This window comes from Tachypleus tridentatus, chromosome 8 (genome assembly GCF_004210375.1).
Source record: "Tachypleus tridentatus isolate NWPU-2018 chromosome 8, ASM421037v1, whole genome shotgun sequence".
In the NCBI taxonomy this organism is placed as follows: Eukaryota; Metazoa; Arthropoda; class Merostomata; order Xiphosura; family Limulidae; genus Tachypleus; species Tachypleus tridentatus.
Window position 1 is genome coordinate 134,376,736 of NC_134832.1, and position 26,420 is coordinate 134,403,155.

Here is a 26,420-nt window from a genome sequence, read left to right on the forward strand (position 1 = left end):
GGACTACAAATATCTGTTGAACGAACAGAGGATGGCATTTCGGCTTCTATACTCAAGCCTCGTTTTATTTTTATTCCATTAAAGTTCTCGAACCACGTACGAAGTTGATGTATAACGTTAGACTGCCATTTTTGTACAACATTTCACTAGCTTGCAATATTGGTTTAATCTACGAATCGCTCTTGTATTTTTAGTTACAAAAATCATCTCTTTGTCAGTGCAGTTCTCGATGTTCTGTCGTGTCTCTGTCACGAAACAGTCGCGGAACGATGGACGTGGAAACTGGGGAGCTTTGGAGATGTCATTTACCCAATCACGATACCAGAATTTGCTATTGAAACTTGTAATGAACAAATGGCTTCATTATGAGTCAATGTTGATGTCCGCGTTGAAATAGCAGTTCTTCTTGCTTTAGTGTAAAACTAACACTAAAACAAAGCAAGGCTAGTGCTTTTTGTATAAAACAAATACAATAACGTAACTGATCTATCTGTTCATGAGCAGGACAGTGTTATGGTTGCGTCGTCATTTCTCGTAAACCTTCTTAAGTCTAAGATTTACGGAAGTTTTACCACCGCACTCATGTTAGCTCACACGTAAGACCTCGTATGAAGTTCACGTTGTCTCTTTATGTACCATAATTAATGTTGAAATGTTGGTATTCAGACAAAATTCAGTACCTTGAAAAAGTAGAGTAAGCCCAAACGACGGTAATAAATTGTTTTATTTCGTAGTTTAAGTGGCTTTCCAACTTACTACGACTTCGTGATGACGAGAAACTCACTTGAAGTAAAAATGTATTCTCAAGACGGCTGTTGTGGGTGTTAGAACTTTAATTTGTTTAATACTTTATTTTAATTAAAGTTCTAACACCCATACCAGCCGTCTTGAGAATATATTGTTACGACTTCTTTCCTTCAGGTTTCTATACATCGTATACAACAACTATACTACTATAGATATAGTCTTAAGGAATTATCAGTATGAGATTTAAGCTTGTTATAAGTTTAATAAATGACACGGGTGAATCACACGCATCTGGCGACAGTAGGTTGACGTCAAGGTCGTATCAAAATATAAATCCTAACAGCTTCCAGCGAGTGTACACTTAGTATCGTGCATATACACTTCAACAACTTATCCTTGGTTGCTGTAAAACTTGGATGTGATCAAATCTTCAATAAGACAAAAGGTTGTTTGTATTGGTGGGTTTAGGTTTGGATATAGATAAGTATGTTTACAGTCAAACGCATAACTGTAAATATAACTTGTGTACTGTGAAAACATTTTTGTTGTAATACGTTCTAAATAACTCGTTTTCTTCGCGAGAGAATGTTAATAGTTCGCTTTCATTATAATTGTGAGATGAACAGTGTTAAAAACGGTTGTTAATTTGATATTTTGATTCTTCATCTAACGATAATCAAATAGATGTGGCGGACGTAGTACGGTTGAAATCCTAGTTCACATCACTAAAACCAGGTTTTGATACTCATGGTGGACACAGAAAAGATTGTGTAGCTTTGTGCTTTACAGGAAACAAACAATCAAAAAACGAATGAAGTATTTAAGCGTCATACTGTTACTTCACTATTATTGTTTATAAGAATACTTTTTCAGCAAAAGGAGTTAACACTGCAACAATTGTTATAAAATCAAGTGTCCTGCCCTTCACTGTTTCTCTTACATAGTGTTTTTCACCTTTTAGCGAAAAGCACGTGTTCATTTACAGGATATAGGAAAATGGAAGTTCTGGAAGGCCTGGCATGGCAAGACGTTCGACTTGCAATCAGAGGGTCGCGGTTCGAATCCTGGTCACATCAAACCTGCTCGTATTTTTAGCCATGGGGGCGTTATAATGTGACTGTCAGTTCCACTATTCGTTGGTAAAAGAGTAGCCCACGAGTTGGCGGAGGATGGTGATGACTAGCTGCCTTTCCTCTAGTCTTACGCTGTTAAATGAGGGAGGGCTAGCGCAGATAGCCCTCTAGTAGCTTTGCGCGAAATTCGAAAAAACAACAAACTAGTTCTGGAAACTTCTCTAATGCTTACAACGTAACCCTGTGGAAACTAAGATAATAATAATGTGAAACATCTCTCAACTACGTATATGATAAACCAATATTATGCTCACCTTATGTTGGTTTATTATATTCTGTTTATACTTTCGTGATTCCATTAATTCTTTACACAAACAAGAACTTGTTAAAACAAGTAAAAAAAAACCCTTCAATGACGTTGTTACACATATCCTTTATATCTGTACCCGTATATACATAATATGTATAAATAATATTAACATACTTACATATATTTAAAATGGAAAATATTTTAAAGTTATTAAAATAACAATTTATTTTGCCTTTATACCTAATATGTAACCGATAATCATAAAATGTTGGAAGGATGATTTTAAATATTTCTGTTGAAACAAACAACCTTCTAAACTATTTACGTAATGCAATATACGACTTAATAATCGTAATGTATATATATATATATACATGTATGTCAGTTGTATGAAACTTTCAGTGCCTACTGAAGGATAAAAATAAACGTTACGAGAAACTTTCGTGCTGCTGCAAGTGTTGACATCAAAGAAGTCACCGATGAACATTACGTCAACGCACGCGGCGGAATTAATAAGATACTTTATATGATCAAATGTTTTGGGATTTATGAGAACATTCTTGAGAGGAAACTTTTGGAATTAGTTTTGATCCAATCCAAACGTCCTTTCATTAACAGTTACGATGCTTGACCTCTGTAGTACTATTACTGTTTAATGTAAGCTTTGTTTTATGACCTGCGACTTAAACCCGTTCAACAATACTTTTAGCACGCTTCACCGTGTACCATTCAATTGCATTTTTAAATTATTTTCCGTTACTGTCATTTAAAATCAGTTGCGTAGATCCTTGAAAAAAGCGTAAGCCAAAACGTCGGGAAGAATAAATAAATATTTGTCTAACGTTGTTTGCCGTCATCACTTGTAACGGATTTAATATTATTTCAATATTTATGTTTGTTTCAGTTTAATATATATTTAGAAATGGATATAACTTATATTGTTCAATGTGTATTGTACAAGTCCCCCCTGTTCTCTAAATTTGTAGAAGATTCTCGAGAGTAAGAATCAACAATGTATGTTTTACGAAAACATTAGCGTACCTTCGAATATTGCTGGACCAAGTGAACTTTCGAGAATTTGGCCTAAAGTTTATAAATCGACACGCCAATAGACAGATTAAGAATAGTATTTGGTCGCTACAGTCAGTATACTGTAAGTTTCAGAACCTATAATTATGATAAACGCTTATTAATCAGAAAACTACAGATATTTGAATAGGAACGTTTATAGATTTGAGACAATACGAACCTTTCAACTTCAGAGAATTGACTTCGAATGTTAGTATTTCTACGAAGACATTAGATATGTATTTTCCTCTATAAAAAGTTAGTTTATAAATCGCTTTAAGCCAAACAAGAATAGAGCTAGCTAGCATTCCTGTCAAGTAAATTATATCTGTTGTATCAACATACAACTAATTCGCTGGTCGTGAACATGGACCATTATTCAGTTACAGATCAGATAGAAGACTAAATATTGTTTGTGAGTTTGTAAAATATTTGTATATAAATAATTATTTGTAATAACTGTTATTATAAAATGTAATTTTTTATAATAAAATATATTTGTATTAAGAAAGAAAATTGTGTATTTCAATCTTGTTGGCAAATATCGTAATTTTTATCCATATTGATATTCAATTAATCTCTAAATTCAAATTCAAATTTCGGGCTGTTTGAAATCGTAATACGTAACTTACGAAACATATTAAATCGAGACTCGTTTTGGACAAATTATAATACGTAAGACACTGGAAACTTCATAGAAATAGGTAAATAGAAAGTTAAACAGGTGGATAGTGACAGATATTTTAATATATAACATAATATTATATAATATGTAAAAACTTTAATTTATAAAATAACATAATTGCATTAGCGTAAATGCTAATGCTATTAATAGCCTCAAGTAATTAATCGATATAGATAAAACATTACACTAACCATGTTCATATTTCGTATCTGTGTTTTTAAAAATGAAATTTTTCCGGCGGTTCGTGAAAAGGTCCGTTTTCTCTCGCTGATTTCGTTCATTTTTTCGTTTTCTTTAAATTTTCTTCAAACGTATGACTAAGTTTCCTCATTTTGCTATAACATACATATCAAGTTACCTAATCGTTTATCGAAGCTCTTGCATTGAGAAGAAGATATACGCTAATAATCATAATAATAGAAAATAGTATCGTTAAATATTCAAAGTGTGAAATGTTGTACATGTTAACATGAAATCGAGCATTTGGGAGTACATCCTTTATTGTGTGGTTTCTTTTCTCGTTATTTACTTATTTCCGAAAGTTATCACAAGTGATATTTGTTTTCCGTTCAAATGAGAATCTATGTTCCAAATAGAGGAAGCTTTAGGAGAACTATCAAAGGAGTGGTGGGTTTATTGATGTTTTTCTCATTAAGGTAAAAGCTTTTTAGTGTTCTCGACAGAGTTTCCTTATTCTAATTCCCACATATTGCCAGCTTATTGAACACCTCAAAAGTAGGTTTGGTAAATACAGAAAAAAAATTGGCTTTCACGTATCCAGACGAAATATATATCATCTATGTACTGAAAATGTACAATAAAAGCTTTTATGACAACGGATATGTTCGGTATTGCATAAACTTTGGTACTTAAAACAAAAAAAAGTTGATTTACGACGGTTATCTCTATTGATGTTTTATATCACTAGCTACCTGCCTTTCTCTCTCTCTCTCATGTGTTCTCTCTATCTTTTTTATAAGCTATTTCTCTTTCTGTATCTACGCGTCATTGGAACACACAAAAAAAAACTCATAAAATATCATGACATTTTTAACGAATTAATCAGATCAAAAGAACAATATCTCTATCCATGTCTCATAGCATTATCTACTTATTTCGCTAATGTTCTCTGTTAGTTTACTTCTTAAACTGATTTGTTTGTTATGTTTTAACTTTAAAGTACCAGTAATCAAGTAAACTGATTTGTTTGTTATGTTTTAACTTTAAAGTACTAGTAATCAAGTAAACTGATTTGTTTGCTATGTTTTAACTTTAAAGTACCAGTAATTAAGTAAACTGATTTGTTTGTTATGTTTTAACTTTAAAGTATCAGTAATCAAGTAAACTGATTTGTTTGTTATGTTTTAACTTTAAAGTACCAGTAATCAAGTAAACTGATTTGTTTGTTATGTTTTAACTTTAAAGTACCAGTAATCAAGTAAACTGATTTGTTTGTTATGTTTTAACTTTAAAGTACCAGTAATCAAGTAAACTGATTTGTTTGTTATGTTTTAACTTTAATGTATCAGTAATCAAGTAAACTGATTTGTTTGTTATGTTTTAACTTTAAAGTACCAGTAATCAAGTAAACTGATTTGTTTGTTATGTTTTAACTTTAAAGTACCAGTAATCAAGTAAACTGATTTGTTTGTTATGTTTTAACTTTAATGTGTCAGTAATCAAGTAAACTGATTTGTTTGTTATGTTTTAACTTTAAAGTACCAGTAATCAAGTAAACTGATTTGTTTGTTATGTTTTAACTTTAAAATTACCAGTAATCAAGTAAACTGATTTGTTTGTTATGTTTTAACTTTAAAGTACCAGTAATCAAGTAAACTGATTTGTTTGTTATGTTTTAACTTTAAAGTACCAGTAATCAAGTAAACTGATTTGTTTGTTATGTTTTAACTTTAAAGTACCAGTAATCAAGTAAACTGATTTGTTTGTTATGTTTTAACTTTAAAGTACCAGTAATCAAGTAAACTGATTTGTTTGTTATGTTTTAACTTTAAAGTACTAGTAATCAAGTACTATCGAAGCTCTTATGATTTGTCGTCATTAGTCAAGAACCATTTTATATCATACCACCGTTAATTAAACACAAATGCTCAAATTAAAGCTGACACTGACGGTGTTTAAATAGTACACATTCTGGAATAGTTACCAAGTGTAGTGTAATTAGTTTTAGTGTTTTTGTTCTGTAAGAAGTATGTTGATGGAGTTCAATGATATATCTTCGTTAAAGGAAGAAGTTTTTCTTCTCTTTTATTGAAATAAATCAAAGTTAATTACAAAGTGAACAGGTTCATTTACTATAACAAAAGATTCTCCCTGTCATTGACTTTTTTATAAACTCAATTACTTATCCTCTGTTGGAGATTTGTTCTATAACGACTCATTTATCTCTCTTTATGTATATCTAATGGTTGTCACTTTTACACCCAAGAACATGGGAAAATAAATCTGTCTCTCTCTCTCTCTTTTCTTAATAGAATGTTTTATCATTAAGCTATATTGTTTTTAAGTTTATGTTGATCAAATTAGTTATGACCAAGCATTACGAGTTGAGAAGACTCGATAAACCGCCAATAATTATGTATATTGCGAGGAACAACCATCATTATGATATTTCACGTGGATAAATTAAAGATGAAACAAACCGAGTTACATTTCTTTGTTTGTTCTGAATTTCGCGCAAAGCTACACGAGGGCTATCTGCACTAGACGTCCTAATTTAGCAGTGTAAGACTAGAGGTAAGACAGCTAGTCATCACTACCCACTGCCAACTCTTGGGCTACTTACTTTTACCAACGAATAGTGGGATTAACCGTCACATTATAACGCTCTCACTGCTGAAAAGGCAAGTATGTTTGGTGTGACGGGGATTCGAATCCGCGACCTTCGAATTACGAATCGAGTGCCTTAACCACCTGGCCATGCCAGGCCAACCGAGTTACGAGTTTAACGTGTGGAGCTCAGAATCCATTTATTGCTTCATAATATACTTCACCTGTAATAATCTGTTGTGATCAAGATGCTGGTTCAAGCCTTCTTCGGGAAAGTCACATCTACACAAAACCGTGTGCCATCCTAAGAATGTCTCTGTGAACTGGGAGTGTTTAAGGAGAAACAAACATAAATATGAATTGGTATATAGTAACAAACTTCGCTATGAGTTTATGTATTGGAAGAACGAAAACTTATTTATGTGTTTGTTTATTGAAATAATAACAAATTTAACTGTGGATATGTGGGTTAGAAAAATAACAAAGCTGTCAGTGAGTTTTCTGTTTCAAACTGTTTTAACTTTGATTTGGAAGTTTGGCAGGGTAGCATATTTAACCATGTGTTTATGTATTACCACGATAACAAATATTACGATGTGTTTGTATGCTATCAGAATAATAAATTTAACGATGTGCTTATGGTATTACCAGAATAACAAATTTAATTATGTGTGTTTTACCTGTATGTAACAAATTTAACACATGCAGAAGAAGAGTAAATTTAATCACATTTAGTGTTTGTGTGTGTATTACCAGAATAACAAATTTAACCAATGTGTGTTTTACATGTTTGTGTGTTTGTGTGTACTAAAATAATAAACTTAACTGTGTTTGTGGTTTGTATGTTGTGAGCATACCAAACTTAACTGTGTTTGTGTATTACCAGAATATATATATATACTGACAGTATTAAACTTATTTATGAAGTGTAATCACGTGTTTGTGTATTACCATAATAACAAATTTACCAACATGTTTGTGTGTGCTACTAAAATAATAAACTTAACTGTGGGTTTGTATGTTGTGAGCATACCAAACTTAACAAACAACTGTGCTGTTGTGTGTTATCAGGACATCAAACGTTACTGTAGTTTTGTGTTTTGCTGGTGAAACCTATCTAGAACATCAAGAGCTGACTATTAACTTCAAAAATGCGTGATTTATTTTAATAATGAAAATGTAATGACGTTAACAATTTCGTTTTTGAAGAAAAAAAAAGTAACATTTATTTTGCTAGATTTTTACATTTCCGGTTTGAAAAAAGTCACATGTGGTGTTATTTGTTGGAGTAATAATTTGAACATAATATATTTCAAAAATGTACAGATTTGTTCACCTTGATGCACATCCACCTTTAAGTACATTTGTATCATTCATCGTAAGTGCAAATGTGGAAAACGCCGCTATATAGATACTCGTTACTTTAGAATCAAGGAAAGTTTTTGAAGTTTTCTTTCCGAATTTATGACCATTACACTCAAATCATTTTGCTTTATTTCTTTTTACTTTGAAGGTGACTGAAATAATCTCTTTGAACTGCAAAGTTTTTTTACAATACACCAGTGTTGGGGTTTTCAAAATTAGTGACGTGGACACGTGTATCACTGATAACGTAATTGAGTATCACGCCCAAATACGTTGTTTGAAGTTGTGCAACAAAGAAACGTTTCTTGAAGTATAGCCTAGCTGCTTTGTGGCATAAAACACTAAATCAATCAATCAGTTCTTGAAGTATTTATACTTCCTGTATCCATTACTATTTGAAGCTGTTTCTCTACTTATTCTGTTTGCTTTGACCTGCAATTTTTAAAGCAGAACTTATTATTTCGCTCGAAAATTCAATATATACATATTATTACAAATAACAAAGTTTTCTGGAGGAACAAATATTTATTATAACACAGTGGACCGTTAAAAGTTGTAATGTTTCAAAAGGTTTGGTTTGGATAGTTACCTTATTACATAATATATATAAGTGTTTGTAACTTTGTGAATCACACGTAAGCAATACTTCAACCAAATGAGCCTTGAAAATACTTGAGTTTTCTTTTTGCAGTTTTTAAAATGTTTTTGTAATAATTTTTGAAACAACTTCCCTGATTACTTGTTGCTATGAAACGTAATAAAAAGCTCCGTCAAACTGCCTTAATCGAAACTTGATTTTGACGTTGTGAAAGAATCCTGCATTTTGAAAAGGATCGTTATTTACATAATGTATTATTAATGTTTTGGCTAAGTTATTTTCATTAAGTTTGATAACATATTTTTGCTTTCTAAAGATTTAAAAAAGTAATTTAAATGTTTTAAACATTATTTAAGCATTTTATCTGTTAATGCAATCGTTATTCGCCATTTGTTAAAGTAAAGCTCAACATTTTAAAAAATAAGATTCGAAGATAAAAATGGATAATGCCATACTTCTGTCTGGTAGAAGACAGGGAATTGTGACCCAGTAAGACAGCTAACCAATACCCATGAAACTATATGCCCTCAAGTGGCACAGCTGCATGCCTGCGGACTCACACCGCTACAAGCCTGGATTCAATACCCGTGGTGGGCAAAGCACATATAGCCCATTATGTAGCGTCGTGCTTTATTACAAACAAAAAAAACCATGAACGTATTCTGTCATCTATATTTTATACATTTAGCTAAAGATCATTAGTTGCATCACTGTTTATATACTTTTTTATGAATAAAAAAAACATTTGTATCAGCAAGGGATGAAGGACAATATCTAGTGTAATCTTTAACATTTTATATCAGCGAGGTCAATAGATCAATATCTCGTGTAATATTTATCATTTTTTATCAGAGAGGTCAATAGATTAATATTTAGTGTAACCTTTAACATTTTGTATCAGCAAGGTCAATAGATTAATATGTAGTGTGATCTGTAATATTTTATATCTGAGGTCAATAGATCAATTTTAGTGTAACCTTTAACATTTTGTATCAGCAAGGTCAATAGATTAATATGTAGTGTGATCTGTAATATTTTGTATCAGCTAGGTCAATAGATTAATATGTAGTGTAATTTTTAACATCTTTTATCCGAGAGGTCAATAGATTAACACCTGGTGTAATCTTTAATTTTTGTATCAGCGAGGTCAATATATTAATACCAAGTGTAATCTTTAACATTTTGTATCAGCGAAGCCAATAAGTTAATACCTAGTGTAATCTTAAAGGTTACACTAAATATTATCTAGTGTAATCTTTAACATTTTATATCAGCGAGGTCAATAGATCAATATTTAGTGTAACCTTTAACATTTTGCATCAGCAAGGTCAATAGATTAATATGTAGTGTAATTTTTAACATCTTTTATCCGAGAGGTCAATAGATTAATGTTTAGTGTAATCTTTAATATTTTGTATCAGCGAGGTCAACAGATTAATATCTAGTGTAATCTTTAACATTTTATATCAGCGAGGTCAATAGATCAATATTTAGTGTAACCTTTAACATTTTGTATCAGCAAGGTCAATAGATTAACACCAAGTGTAATCTGTAATATTTTGTATCAGCGAAGTCAATATATTAATATCTAGTGTAATTTTTAATATCGTTTATTCGAGAGGTCAATAGATTAATACCTGGTGTAATCTTTAATTTTTGTATCAGCGAGGTCAATAGATTAATACCTCGTGTAATCTTTAACATTTTGTATCAGCAAGGTCAATAGATTAATACCAAGTGTAATCTTTAACATTTTGAATCAGCGAGGTCAATATATTAATATCCAGTGTAATTTTTAATATCTTTTATCCGAGAGGTCAATAGATTAATACCTAGTGTAATCTTTAACATTTTGTATCAGCGAGGTCAATAGATTAATATCTAGTGTAATCTGTAATATTTTGTATCAGCGAAGTCAATATATTAATATCTAGTGTAATCTTAAATTTTTTAATATCTAGTGCAATCTTTCATCTTTTTTCATCAGCGAGGTCAGGTCAATAGATTAATACCTAGTGTAATCTTTAACATTTTATATCAGCGAGGTCAATAGATCAATATTTAGTGTAACCTTTAACATTTTGCATCAGCAAGGTCAATAGATTAATATGTTGTGTAATTTTTAACATCTTTTATCCGAGAGGTCAATAGATTATGTTTAGTGTAATCTTTAATATTTTGTATCAGCGAGGTCAACAGATTAATATCTAGTGTAATCTTTAACATTTTGTATCAGCGAGGTCAGTAGATTAATATCTGGTGTAATCTTTAACATTTTATATCAGCGAAGTCAATAGATTAATACCTAGTGTAATCTTTAATATTTTATATCAGCGAGGTCAATAGATCAATATTTAGTGTAACATTTAACATTTTGTATCAGCGAGGTCAATAGATTAATACCAAGTGTAATCTTTAACATTTTGAATCAGCGAGCTCAATATATTAATATCTAGTGTAATTTTTAATATCTTTTATCCGAGAGGTCAATAGATTAATTCCTAGTGTAATCTTTAACATTTTATATCAGCGAGGTCAATAGATCAATATTTAGTGTAATCTTAAATTTTTGTATCAGCGAGGTCAATAGATTAATACCTAGTGTAATCTTTAACATTTTGTATCAGCGAGGTCAATAGATTAATATCTACTGTAATCTGTAATATTTTGTATCAGCGAAGTCAATATATTAATATCTAGTGTAATCTTAAATTTTTGTATCAGCAAGGTCAATAGATTAATACCTAGTGTAATCTTTAACATTTTATATCAGCGAGGTCAATAGATCAATATTTAGTGTAACCTTTAACATTTTGTATCAGCAAGGTCAATAGATTAATATCTAGTGTAATCTGTAATATTTTGTATCAGCGAGGTCAATAGATTAATATCTTGTGTAATTTTTAACATCTTTTATCCGAGAGGTCAATAGATTAATACGTAGTGTAATCTTTAATATTTTGTATCAGCGAGGTCAATAGATTAATATCTAGTGTAATCTTTAACATTTTGTATCAGCGAGGTCAATAGATTAATATCTTTAATATTTTGTATCCGTTCAATAGATAATCCTCGTGTAATCATTTTATATCAGCGAAGTCAATAGATTAATACCTAGTGTAATCTTTAACATTTTATATCAGCGAGGTCAATAGATTAATATTTAGTGTAATCTTTAACATTTTGTATCAGCGAGGTCAATATCATTAATATCTAGTGTTAATTTTGTAATAATCTTTTTATCAGCGAGGTCAATAGATCAATATTTAGTGTAATCTTAAATTTTTGTATCAGCGAGGTCAATAGATTAATATCTAGTGTAATCTGTAATATTTTGTATCAGCATGGTCAGTAGATTAATATCTGGTGTAATCTTTAATAATTTGTATCAACAGAGGTCAAACAGATTAATATCTAGTAGATAATCTTTAATTTTTATTTTGTATCAGAGAGGTCAATAGATTAATACCTCGTGTAATCTTTAACATTTTATATCAGCGAAGTCAATAGATTAATACCTAGTGTAATCTTTAACATTTTATATCAGCGAGGTCAATAGATTAATATTTAGTGTAACCTTTAACATTTTGTATCAGCAAGGTCAATAGATTAACACCAAGTGTAATCTTTAACATTTTGAATCAGCGAGCTCAATATATTAATATCTAGTGTAATTTTTAATATCTTTTATCCGAGAGGTCAATAGATTAATACCTAGTGTAATCTTTAATTTTTGTATCAGCGAGGTCAATAGATTAATATCTAGTGTAATCTTAAATTTTTTGTATCAGCGAGGTCAATAGATTAATATCTAGTGTAATCTGTAATATTTTGTATCAGCGAGGTCAGTAGATTAATATCTGGTGTAATCTTTAATAATTTGTATTAGCGTAGTCAGTAGATTAATATCTAGTGCAATCTTTAAACATTTTTCATCAGCGAGGCCAATAGATTAATACCTAGTGTTAACATTTTGTATCAGATCAATATTTACCAAGTGTAATCTTTAACATTTTGTATCAGCGAGGTCAATAGATTAATATCTAGTGTAATTTTTAATATCTTTTATCCGAGAGGTCAATAGATTAATACTTGGTGTAATCTTTAACATTTTGTATCAGCAAGGTCAATAGATTAATACCTAGTGTAATCTTTAACATTTTGTATCAGCGAGGTCAATAGATTAATATCTAGTGTAATCTTTAATATTTTGTATCGGCGAGGTCAATATATTAATATCTAGTATAATTTTTAACATCTTTTATCAGAGAGGTCAATAGATTAATACCTGGTGTAATCTTTAACTTTTGTATCAGCGAGGTCAATAGATTAATACCTCGTGTAATCTTTAACATTTTATATCAGCGAGGTCAATAGATCAATATTTAGTGTAATCTTTAACATTTTGTATCAGCAAGGTCAATAGATTAATACCAAGTGTAATCTGTAATATTTTGTATCAGCGAGGTCATTATATTAATATCTAGTGTAATTTTTAATATCTTTTATCCGAGAGGTCAATAGATTAATTCGTAGTGTAATCTTTAACATTTTGTATCAGCGAGGTCAATAGATTAATACCTAGTGTAATCTTTAACATTTTGTATCAGCGAGGTCAATAGATTAATATCTAGTGTAATCTTTAATATTTTGTATCAGCGAAGTCAATATATTAATATCTAGTGTAATCTTAAATTTTTGTATCAGCAAGGTCAATAGATTAATGTTTAGTGTAATCTTTAACATTTTGTATCAGCGAGGTCAATAGATTAATATCTAGTGTGATCTTTAACATTTTGTATTAGCGTAGTCAGTAGATTAATATCTAGTGTAATCTTTAAACATTTTTTATCAGCGAGGTCAATAGATTAATACCTAGTGTAATCTTTAACATTTTATATCAGCGAGGTCAATAGATCAATATTTAGTGTAATCTTAAACTTTTGTATCAGCGAGGTCAATAGATTAATACCTAGTGTAATCTTTAACATTTTCTATCAGCGATCAGCTAGTGTAATCTCAAATATATTAATATCTAGTGTAATATTTAATATCTTTTATTCGAGAGGTCAATAGATTAATACGTGGTGTAATCTTTAACATTTTGTATCAGCAAGGTCAATAGATTAATATCTAGTGTAATCTTTAACACTTTGTATCAGCAAGGCCAAAACATTAATATATAGTGTAATCTTCAGGATTTTGTATCAACGAGGTCAAAAGATCAATATGTAGTGTAATCTTTAACGTCTTTAACTTTCGAAATAGATTTTGACCACAGGTTAATGTGTGTGATTTTTTAAGTCTGTATGAAAAACGTAATGAATGAACTGACAACTTCACTGAATCCTTTTTAAGGTGTATTTCCTGTTTTACTTTCCTTCAGGTTCTTCATGGTGTTCATGTGTTTGATGCTAAGTGTGTTTTCAACTATTAGCGACTTTGAAAAAGTTGCCACTAAAATACTGTTTAGAATGGTAAGTTTTTTGTATTTACTTCTATTATTTATCTATCGTTATCGGTTTGTTCATGTTTTCTCCAAACGGCCCCAAGGAATTTTTTTAATAGAATTTGATTTGAAATGCAATCCTAGTTGCAAGCTATCGCTTCCCACATCGGCCTACACTTTTGTTGATTTGCAGCGACTTTTAATTTACTCATAATACACTGAATGAATTGAACTAACCTGGTTTCACGACAAGTTTGAAAACCTCTTAGGGTATCAACATTATATGAATGGAGAACTTTAGTTTGATGGCTGATTTGATGGTAATATACCGGAAAAAAAGCCGTGAATACTTAGCTTGAAACAATACATTGTTTTCTTAACGTTTATTGTTTGAAGAGTAACTGATGAGAATAATGTACGAGAGTAAGTGTAATTTCATGTGCTTCCAATAAATAGCATCACCAGTTAGGTTTCGACGTTATCTAGAGTGGTGTGTATCTGATGTAATACGTACTGGTGGCCTAGCGCTTAGCCATTAATTAATTACTCTGTTAATAAAATATAAACATGACGAAGTGCTGCGATTGGATGTAGAGTCAAGTCTTGGTAGTACCTCAGAGTAACTGGTTTTGTTTACTTTGTTTATTCTTTTTTCCAAGCTATCTTACAAAAATAATGTGTTTAGTCTAACTTGCTTACGTCATGCGAGTGTGACACGTGCTTTCAATTAGCAGTAATCAATTATCATGACCTGAGATAGAGGAATATTTGTGTGTCATGGTTGAACGCTTGAAAGGTGGATGGGTCTTCTTTGACCAACAAGAGTTGTAAAGTTACATTGGAAACCAACAACAAAGACTATATTATTCCATTAATTTCGGTTGTCAAGTCACATTTAAGTCAACACAGTTATCTCAGTTCTTTTTGATGACGAGAAACCCATTTGAAGTAAAATTGTATCTCAGGATATCTGGTATGGGTATTAACACTTTTATCAAAATATAGCAGAGAACAATGTTTCGACCTTCTTAGGTCATTTTCAGGTTAACAAAGAGAGAGTTTGCAACTGACTGTTGCCGGACACATACTTAAGGGACGAGAGTTTAAAAGTGTACGGGATTGTAGGGGTCATTGCAGTTTAAATGTTAGGTTATTAATTAGTAAAGGTATGAAGGTGTTTCTTTATATTGCTTTAATTTTGGTTTCAGTTGTTGTATAAGTAGGGGTTCTTTTATTTTGCGTATGTTTATACTTGTTTCCTTGTCTAGTATCTGGAGATATTGTGCATTGCTATTGAAATCAAAATATAATAGGTAGTCAGCCTATTTTACGTTTTAGCCACAATTTACACTTTGTTGCTAATACTTGATATGAACAATTAGTATACTTCCACGGAATAAGCCACCATTTCTTTTGGAGAATATCTCCAGTTGTGATGAGATTTTGAGATTTGTTATTTTTTATCCTTAAGGAGGCAAAATAAAACGTTTATAGTGCTAAACTAGATCTAGGCTAGAACTCTGTGAGGTCCAACATAAATTCCAGGTGTTTGGAACCACAGATGGATATGGTATGCGAGTTTGGAATAGTAAGATATCGTTTTATAAGAAGTGCGACCTTTTTCAGTACAATTCCACCGACATTAACGGCTTTCTTAATTTTGAACAGTAGAGCAAGACCAAACCAACCGACTGCGTCTTCACACTTGGGATAACGCATTGAGATGCAAATAGTTTTTCAGTTTACTGCCATAACCAGAACCTTTTCTCTGAAGCAACGTCTCACATTCAGAACAGTGACGAACGGCGTATGCGTGGTAAATAATTGTGAAATTCAGCAGATCAGTTCTCTGAAGGCAAAATATGAATTGACCTGCAGTCCCGAACTTTTCTGAAAATGCTTTGGTGATGGATTTAGTTCTATATCTTTGTTCTTGTGTTACAACACTTTTAGAATCCACAAGGACCAGTAAGTGATAAACTTCAGACAATTTTGTCGATATTATCATATATGACGGTCTTCTTTTGTAAATCACGTTATTCACATAGTATTTATATATGAAAAGGTGGATTGAAGTATTTAGGACAGTCATACTGTTTACGCTGCATCTAGTCATCAGTTGCCTTTGGAAATTCGTTATTATCCCTCTTTGTGACATTTTGGCTTCAGCCGTTTATCAGTGATCTTGCTGATCTTTATAAAACAGGAAAAGCACTGCATTATGAGATCCAGATGGAGTTTCATTAGCAACGGCCCCATAAGTAGACCCAGAATGAGCTCACAATACAGGGTATTTGTAGTCGCGTACTAGAGAGGTGTTAAAAACTCGTGGTAGTGGTTAGATTGGTTTGTTTTGAATTTCGCGCAAAACCATTCGAGGGCTATCTGCGCTAGCCGTCCCTAATTAACAGTGTGAGACTAGAGGAGGGCAGTTAGTCATCATTACCCACCGCCAACTCTTGGGCTACTCTTTTACCAACGAATAGTGGGATTAAACGTAACATTATAACGCCCCCACGGCTGAAAGGGAGAGCATGTTTGGTGTGAGGGGGACTCGAACACGCGACCCTCAGATTACGATTCGAGTGCCTTAACCACCTGGCTATGCCGGGCCAGTGATTGGAAAGTATATTTATAGAACATCCCGCAAAAAATAAAAAAAAAACATTGCTTAAAGTACTAGAGATATTGATCGGTGCACAATGATTCGTTTATTAGATTCTTCCTATCCATTATTAGGTGATGAATTATAATTTCTGAATTAGTTAAATGAATGGATAAGCGCGGTGTGGCTGATCTTTTGTTTCTTTGCTTGATTTTAGGAGATAGTGATGATCGTATGGTTCACTATAGAATTTTTCCTCCGTCTGTGGTCAGCCGGCTGTAGATCACGCTATCAGGGATGGCTAGGCCGATTGAGGTTTCTGCGTAGTCCATTCTGTATAATCGGTCAGTAAGAATTTCTGATACTTATTATATAATACATTATTTATTCCTTATAATGAACTTTAATAGTATCTTGTAACAACGATGAACATAAATTCGACTACCCGATGACTTGTTTTATCCATTAGGATAAGTTATCTTACTTAGCTCAACTTTCGTTGTCCAAATTCACTTTGTTCTTTCCAGACACCATCGTCATCGTTGCATCCTTCGTGGTTTTAGCAATGGGCAGCAGTGGTCAGGTCTTTGCCACTTCTGCTCTGCGAGGTCTTCGTTTTTTCCAGATTCTCCGGATGGTACGAATGGACAGAAGGGGCGGCACCTGGAAGCTGCTAGGTTCTGTTGTTTATGCACATCGCCAGGTGAGTACTAAAGAAGTTCCAAGTGACCAACAAGTAAATCATACTTACCAACGGTGTTGAGTTCTAGATAAAACAAACACCCCTCTCCAGTTTAATTTTTAAGTACAAAAACTGCAAAACGTCATACCATTTGGAGGAAAAGTTATCAAACTAACATAATTAGTGAAGTGATTGTTTAAATATATAAGGCTCGAACGCCTCATTGCGTAATGGACTAGAGATTTGACAGTCTTGGGTTAGAGATGTGGTGCTAAAAAGAACGATTCGCATTTCCTGCTGTAGTTGCATTATAAATGTTGGTTTTGTTTGTTTTGAAATTCGCGCAAAGCTACATGAGGGTTATCTGCGCTAGTCGTCCCTAATTTAACAGTGTAAGACTAGAAGGAAGGTAGCTACTCATCACCACGTACAGCCAACTCTTGCACTACTCTTTTACCAACGTATAATGGAATTGAGCGTCACATTATAATGCCCCAATGGTTGAAAGGGCGAGGATGTTTGGTGCGACGGGGATTCGAACCCGCAACCCTCGGATTAGAATCGAGTGCCTTAATCACCTGGCCATGCTGGGCCCATTATAAAAGTCAAAGCCAATCCAGCTATTCGATTAAAAACAAACCATTCTGGTGGTGGGTATTACCAGCTGGTTAACTTTTCTATAGTTCAGGGGTCAAACTAGGAACATCTATATCTGTATCATAAAGGTCACTGGCCTGGCCATTTAACACATTGTGATACAAGGTATCGTTTAAGTTAACAAGTAAACGAACTGTATTGTAACTCGTTTAGAAATTGACATTCATGAGTACTTTTAACTTTATGAAGCTTGTGGATTGATTTAGGCCAGTTTATGAATGCTGTTAACATTTGTCCTCTGCCATTACAACGGACTTTTCTGAACTACTTCTATGTTGTGTTTAAGTAATATGTGAATTTATCTAACGAATAACACTATGTAACACAAATTTTGTTCCTGGATAGTATGTATTATTTCTTAATTGTTTATGTTGTAAAAGTACAGAAAATGGCCATCATTTCCTTCAAACTTTGCTTTAGTGACCCGGATAATGAACTTTAGAAAGTAACCTATTTTCTATCTAAAAACGGGCAAATTTGCACATTTTCATTTACATAAGGTCTGAATGAAACAGCATATGAATCAAGATTTACATGTATTTATACTAAACTTATACAAAAGTGAACAAAAATGTTTAGAAGTGAGGAGTTTTTCGAGATTTGCGACTGTAATGTAAATACTTTCACATATCAGCCCCCAAATATAGTCTCTCATCATGTTTTCGTTATACGCTCCTTGGTAGCGGCGTTCAAAGTCGAGTATATCTTGGTGGAAGCGCTCGCCTTGCTTTTTGAGGTGCACCGAATGAGCCAGGGGAAGAGAAGGCTACTTATTCCCGTTATGTAGCAGCACAGCTTTGAGGCTTCTGGATGAGCTATCAATGAGGAGGCGCCACTCGTTCGGGTTACAGGAAATTCCAATTGCCTCGCGCAGGTCGGATACATTGTGGCAGAAACAGAGCTCATCTTGACGAACGAAGAAGTTTGAAAAATACCGGTGACGTTTCCTCTGACTTGCGACTTGCACACTTTCATCTAACAAATCCCACTCCTTAAGCCTAGATGACAAAAACTCGGCATTCGACTTTGTTAGACCAAGATCTCTGAGCAAGTCAATAAGGTCTCTTTGGTTGGGGTAGTATGGGTTTTTCTCACCAGCTGTACCTCTGAAATTGTAATCTGGATCTTCATCGTCTGTCTCCTCTTCTGATTTGCTGCTCTCTTCTGAGGATGGCCGCTTCCTCTCTGGCGGAGTGGTTACAGGAATCTCAGGGCAGTATGGTACTGGGGCGATTGATGATGAAAGGTCCGGATACATGGCAGTAGATACATTCTTTTCAGGCTGACGTTTGGAAAGTTCCACCATGCAGAAGTAGTAATTGCTTGAGTGGTCAGTGGGTTCACGCCAAATTCTTGGAATAGCGAACTTCATGGCTCTCTTTTCTTCTCTGTACCATCATGCAAAAGAGCGAAATAAAATTGTTATTATGAAGAATAAATTTATTTCATACACAACTAATGTGTTAGAGGTTCATGCCAAATATTTTATATTTGATATTTTTCTATACTATTGAAAATTTAAAATATAAATTAAAAGATATTTAAATTTTAAAAGGTCTAAAGTTTGTATAATACAAAAGTTTACTATTCAAGCAAGCAAATATTATCAGTCTTACCTTCTAGAGTTTTTTTTGCAGTGCTTTCAGGTAAAATGAGGTGCCCAGGGTTTGTCTTGATCCCCGAAAGGCATGTCGAAATATGCCTTGTAGGCTTCACACATTTTAGTAGATGCTGTAACAGAATACTTTTTCGCTCTTGTCTTGATAAATTGGCCACATATATAGCCGAATACGTCTGGAGAATGCTTGCAGATAGGTCTATGTGTTCACTTAGGCAGCTAGAACTGAACTGAAGAGGTAAGTTTCTGTATATATATTACTATGGAAAGTTCTAGAAAATTCTCGTAAGTTGTACACCATTTTAGAAAATTCTTGTAAGTTCTCCAACACTCGAAAATTCTCTATCAGCTACTCAGCACTGAATCTACCTGGAATGTTCTGGAAAATGGGTAAATTTGAAAATTTCATTACGCAGGTCACAAAAGCAAAGTTTGAAGAGAAATATAGGTCTTTTCCATTTACTTTAGGCATAAGCAACTGGGAAACAACACTTTTTGCTTAGGAACAAGAACAAGTAAAAATTTTGTTACGTAGTGTAATTCAATGTGTTATTCATATGGTTCTCCAGTGGGTTAGCGTGAAATTTATGGACTTATAACTCTAAAATTAGGGATTTGATTCCTTGTAGTGAAAAATGCGCAGATGGGGTATTGTGTAGCTCTGAGTTATAAAATAAACTGTGATAAAGGCTGTACCAAAATGTACTCTTGATATAAAAATGACTTGAAGGAAAAGTCTCAGTACATAAGGTACCAATGTGAGTATTGACAAGATATAATATAGATCGTTGTGGTAAGTTAGAAAAACGCTTTGTTACATGATTAAGCCATGTTCATGTGTTTGTATATACTATTAATCTAGTTGATCTTTCATTGAAAATGAGTAATCGCTGAAATGAGTAGTTGCTCGAGTTGGGTACCCTAGTGGGACATTGATAAGTTAAAGGACTTACAACAATACAAAATCTGGGGTTTGTTTGTTTGTTTTTTTAATTTGGCGCAGTGTAAGACTAGAGGGAAAGCAGCTAGTCATCACCACCCACCGCAAACTCTTGGGCTACTTTTTACTAATGAATAGTGGGATTGACCGTCATTTATAACGTCCCCACGGCTGAAAAGGCGAGCATGTTTTGTGCGACAGAGATTCGAACCTGCTACCCTGGGATTACGAGTCGAGCGTCTTAACCACCTGGTCATGCTAAGTTTGGATCTTCCACGGTGGATACAGTAAATATCCAGTGTGACTTTGCTCTAAAAGCCAACCAACTAACAAACTGGAGTTGGTCCACTTTAATGCAGATTTAATTAAATTATCAAATATTTTATGAAAATTAACGAAAACCGCTAACTTTGTCTCTTTTCTTAATATTCTAGGAGCTTATTACCACACTCTACATCGGATTTCTTGGTTTAATATTTTCGTCATTCTTAGTTTACCTTGCCGAGAAGGACCAGGAAAATACCAAATTTACTAATTTTGCAGATGCTCTTTGGTGGGGTGTGGTAAGTAAAACATTAGTGTGAATGTGGTAAAACAGCATTTATAGTGTGAAATTACAAAATATTTTAATGTTTTAATTTCTATAGAAAATATATAGAAATTGGAATAACTAGAAAAGAGAGTTCAGTAGTATTTAATGTTGTGATGATTCTTAAACATCATAGATACAAAACAGTTCTTTGTTTCAGATGATCCTGTTTAATAAACACGCTCAAACAAAGAATAAAGTAATGTTTAAAGTTCTTAACTTTTAAACATCATAGATACAAAACAGTTCTTTGTTTCAGATGATCCTGTTTAATAAACACGCTCAAACAAAGAATAAAGTAATGTTTAAAGTTCTTAACTTTTAAACATCATAGATACAAAACAGTTCTTTGTTTGAGATGATCCTGTTTAATAAACACGCTCAAACAAAGAATAAAGTAATGTTTAAAGTTCTTAACTTTTAAACATCATAGATACAAAACAGTTCTTTGTTTTAGATGATCCTGTTTAATAAACACGCTCAAACAAAGAATAAAGTAATGTTTAAAGTTCTTAACTTTTAAACATCATAGATACAAAACAGTTCTTTGTTTGAGATGATCCTGTTTAATAAACACGCTCAAACAAAGAATAAAGTAATGTTTAAAGTTCTTAACTTTTAAACATCATAGATACAAAACAGTTCTTTGTTTGAGATGATCCTGTTTAATAAACACGCTCAAACAAAGAATAAAGTAATGTTTAAAGTTCTTAACTTTTAAACATCATAGATACAAAACAGTTCTTTGTTTGAGATGATCCTGTTTAATAAACACGCTCAAACAAAGAATAAAGTAATGTTTAAAGTTCTTAACTTTTAAACATCATAGATACAAAACAGTTCTTTGTTTGAGATGATCCTGTTTAATAAACACGCTCAAACAAAGAATAAAGTAATGTTTAAAGTTCTTAACTTTTAAACATCATAGATACAAAACAGTTCTTTGTTTGAGATGATCCTGTTTAATAAATACGCTCAAACAAAGAATAAAGTAATGTTTAAAGTTCTTAACTTTTGAACATCATAGATACAAAACAGTTCTTTGTTTTAGATGATCCTGTTTAATAAATACGTTCAAACAAAGAATAAAGTAATGTTTAAAGTTCTTAACTTTTAAACATCATAGATACAAAATAGATCTTTGTTTCAGATGATCCTGTTTAATAAACACGCTCAAAGAATAAAGTAATGTTTAAAGTTCTTAACTTTTAAACATCATAAATACAAGACAATTTTTTGTTTCTGAAGATTCTGTTTAATAAACACGCTCAAACAAAAAATTAAGTAACATTTGAAGCTGTGTTAACTTACTGTAGATACGAGACAGATTTTTATTTCAGATCACCCTGTGTACAGTTGGATATGGTGACACTGTTCCTACAACTTGGCCAGGAAAGGTTATTGCTGCCTTTTGTGCACTGCTTGGTATCTCTTTCTTTGCTCTTCCTGCGGTATGTAATTGCAAAACAGCATTAACATCAGTTGTAGGAGTTTTCTGTTTATCATCTCTGTGTGCAAATAAACTTTATTGCAAATTAATGCATAACGCAATATTGATAATAGAAATATTATAGATGAATTTACACATATATCAGCACTGTTGGCTCAATTTCTTACGTAATATTATTAATCTGTCTAAACCTGCCTACGTAATTGATAAAAACTCACACCTGGTATGTAACGGTGTGGATTAGAATCTCGCTTGGCTTCAGGTTTGACTTCTTTAGAACAAATTTAAACTTTTACCTAGGAAAGAGTACCAATAAGGACAATGTTCAAAGCTAAAAAGAATTAGGTAATTGACGTGACATTAAAGATAAATCACTAACCTTAAACTCACAGAAATGAAAATCACACTACAAGTTAATAAAAAGTACTTACAATAAGGCCGATTATTTAAAATGACAGAGAAGGTTTATTGTAAGATGTGGTAATAATATAATATATGTGGTAATAAACATAATATAAAATAATTGTAGATTTACAATTATTGTGTTTTTTTTCTGGAGATAGGGAATTCTGGGCTCTGGATTAGCTCTGAAGGTACAGCAACAACAGAGACAAAAGCACATGATTCGAAGACGAGTACCAGCTGCCACCCTCATACAGTGTCTATGGAGGTGCTATGCAGCAGACGAGAATTCGATGTCCGTAGCGACGTGGAAAATCCACCAGGTGCCGCTTCCAAGTTCGCCTCCGTGAGTATGGAATGCAAACACGTTCATATTACTAATCGTTACTTTTAAAGGTACCAAAGGAAATTACCGATGTATACTAACAAACAAACAGACAGTTTCTGGTAAGAATAATTTTTATATGTGTTTTTTACGTCTGTTATTCCTTCTTAGCCCTCTATATAAAGAACGACCTATCTAGTTTTTTTTCTGTTTAATTCTTACATTTTAATAAAAAGACACATATTCATGTTGTGAAGGTTTTTGTTTGTCTTAATTATAAAGCGCGAACTTTACTAATGAATAATTTCTTGTAATTAAACATTTTATGTAATATACTTTCACAGCCTGTGCATGTAAATTTGTGACACGAACGAATTTCTTTTCTTCTACTTTCACTTAAATCCGTGCTACCTCTCACTTGAACGATCATGTTTACTGAAGTATATTTTTACTAAATTCGTATGCTTTATATGTTTGACGCTCTATGGAGTCTTTATGCACTGTTTTATAGTTTCTCATCTGGTTCCTTCACCTCGACTAAACGTAAAGATAAATTCGACCTGCCACCTGGCGGCGGGAACCTGTAAGTAGCCATAGTATACTTCAGGATATAGCAATAAAATACGTACTGGCAAATCAATATGCCATTCAAATACCTAACTTCCAGTTAGTTAGAATTTTAATATAAAGAATATTTAACCGTTACACGTTACGACTTAACACAGTTCTATAGACCAAATGTTGTGGTTACCGTACAGCTGAGTAACTGAAGCTCAGTTGGAGACGCAGTAGAGCCCATAACGTCAGTAGCAATACAACCTTCTGGAATGCTCTGTTCAATTAAATAGGGAGAAATAGAAAATAATATTATGCAAAAGAGTGAAATTTATTATCACAATTAAATCATCTGAACGTTTTCAACAGAAAAAAAAATAGAGAAAACAAAAGCGTGCTCACATATTAAGTGCAAACCATGCGATCCAATGCATGTTAACACTTTAGGTGCGAACCCTGCGTTCTTACTAGAGAATTGCGGATCTTTGTTTAATTAAACATAGTAAAACAGAAACACGAATCATGGAGTATCGGAAACAAGAAATGGAGTTAAACAGAAGAATAAACCCTGTTTATTTGTCGTGTAGCAAAGGTAATAAGAACACAATTAAATGATCCTGTTTGAAATATACCCTGAAAAAAAAATCATCTACCACCACGTGATAGACCACCTTTTATCTCCATATTAGCTTGGACTCAGCTTGAAATAAACGTGCCATTCGTTGAACACTGTAATTTGTCCGTGCTATTATCTCACAGATGTAGATAGGGTTTAGGTGGGCAGTGCAACTCGTATCGAAGGTGCTAAATTGGTTTGAGATTTAGCGATTGTGCTGGCTGAAGATTTGGAATGAAGACTTTACAGCGTAAATTTTTATTTTCTAACCATGTTTGACCAATTTAACTGTTGTACGTTCTACCATTATCGTTTTGAAAGAACGCTTGTCTTTCAGAGCGGAAGTGCAAAACTGTGAGACTGACGTGGTTATTGTTACGTTATAAATATCATTAATCCTTCTAAAGGAAATTCAGACAGAATTCCTGTCAGGAGAATGTTCTCCACAATGTACTGGCCTATTCCCTGTCAGAAGAATGTAAAATGTTCATCACATTTATACACCATATTCAGATAAACAGGATACAATAAAAAAACACTTCGGAAAGAAGGCTACCAATATAATTGCTTTTGAAAGCTGGAAATATACCTGTTATTGCTAATTGCACAATATAACTATGTCTCATCATTTACAATACTCTATGGAATTAAAGATAACATTATCATAGATGGAAAGTTTTCCAGATATGTCTCTGGATGGTGGTAGTAATCTAGTTTTAACCTTAGGTCAAAAATTACAAAACAAAAACTCCATCAAATTATAACACAAACATTATTTCATGATGGAATCTTTACTGATTGATTTTAAACAAGTGAACAATGTCGACCGACTTGTGCATAATTGTGTGCACGTTGATATTTGACGTAATAAAACCCTTTTAATCTTTATTGTTCACACTGCATGTTGTGATAATTCTATGTATTCGTGTGTATTTCTATCCAGCTTTCTTTAAATTGTAATGATCATGACAAGCGTCTATTAGTTTGCCTATTATTATCATATCTGTCTGCTTCTCTAGTGTTTTCTACTGTGCTTCTCCATTGAAGGCATGGCTATTGCTACTGAAAATATTGAAGAATATTTTTTATTACCCTCTTTAGAATCTTTATTTATTTGAAGTGCATTTTTTCATAATTTCAATATATTATATATAGGTATAACCATATGTGATTAAATTAACGACACAAACATAGATTTCTAGCTGACATACCGGCTCAATGCACGGGGAAGATATAGAGAAGACCCGTGGGCCGTAACGCGGGTGGCAGATGGGAACGTTATCCCCTTCTTTGTTACTCCCGAAATGCCTTAGGTGTGGGTGCCTTCAACATTTAGGCCAATATAATAGTGTGTAGAACACATAGGACAGACGGGAGGTGGAAAAGGTGGGTTAGATCTGAACGCCTTTCCGCTTTTATCAATCTCTAAGAGGCCTTAAGAGGGCGTATTAAGTTCGGTTGAGATCAGTCAAAACGTTAAAGCTTGAAAGGCTGGCTCATAAACGAATAAATCTTGAGGTGTGATGAGATGGGTGAGTCAGATCCGAATGCTAACCAGTTTTTTCGCATTCCAGAGTATTCTTAGGGATGTCTTCAAACTTTGGTTGAGATAAACAATGCAGCATGAGGAACTTAAAGGTCTATATGGGAGATACAGGGACCGGGCTGAGATTCGAACACTGTTTCGTCCCCTTTAATTCTTTAATACAGCACCTATAGAGAGTAGTTTGTGTAACAATTCTTTAATACAGCACCTATAGAGAGTAGGGTATGTAACAATTCTAGAATACCGCACCAATAGAAAGTAGTGCATGTAACAACTCTAGAATTAGAATACAACATCTGTAGACAGTAGTGTATGTAACAACTCTTGAATACAGCAGATAGTAGTGTATGTAA

The 26,420-nt window shown here is 32.9% G+C and overlaps 1 protein-coding gene across 4 annotated transcripts in view; it reads left to right on the forward strand.

The window, feature by feature from the left end:
* Window positions 1-26,420, forward strand: part of LOC143223555 (potassium voltage-gated channel subfamily KQT member 1-like) — a 147,873-nt gene that overhangs the window by 87,431 nt on the left and 34,022 nt on the right. For 3 of the 4 annotated variants that reach the window (XM_076451656.1, XM_076451655.1, XM_076451658.1), the window contains 7 exons: window positions 14,020-14,110; window positions 16,905-17,031; window positions 17,215-17,390; window positions 21,019-21,147; window positions 22,514-22,624; window positions 23,187-23,371; window positions 23,862-23,933. In XM_076451656.1, the coding sequence (XP_076307771.1) occupies window positions 14,020-14,110; window positions 16,905-17,031; window positions 17,215-17,390; window positions 21,019-21,147; window positions 22,514-22,624; window positions 23,187-23,371; window positions 23,862-23,933 (891 nt within the window). The remainder of the gene's footprint in view (window positions 1-14,019; window positions 14,111-16,904; window positions 17,032-17,214; window positions 17,391-21,018; window positions 21,148-22,513; window positions 22,625-23,186; window positions 23,372-23,861; window positions 23,934-26,420) is intronic. The other variant, XM_076451657.1, reaches the window with a different exon arrangement.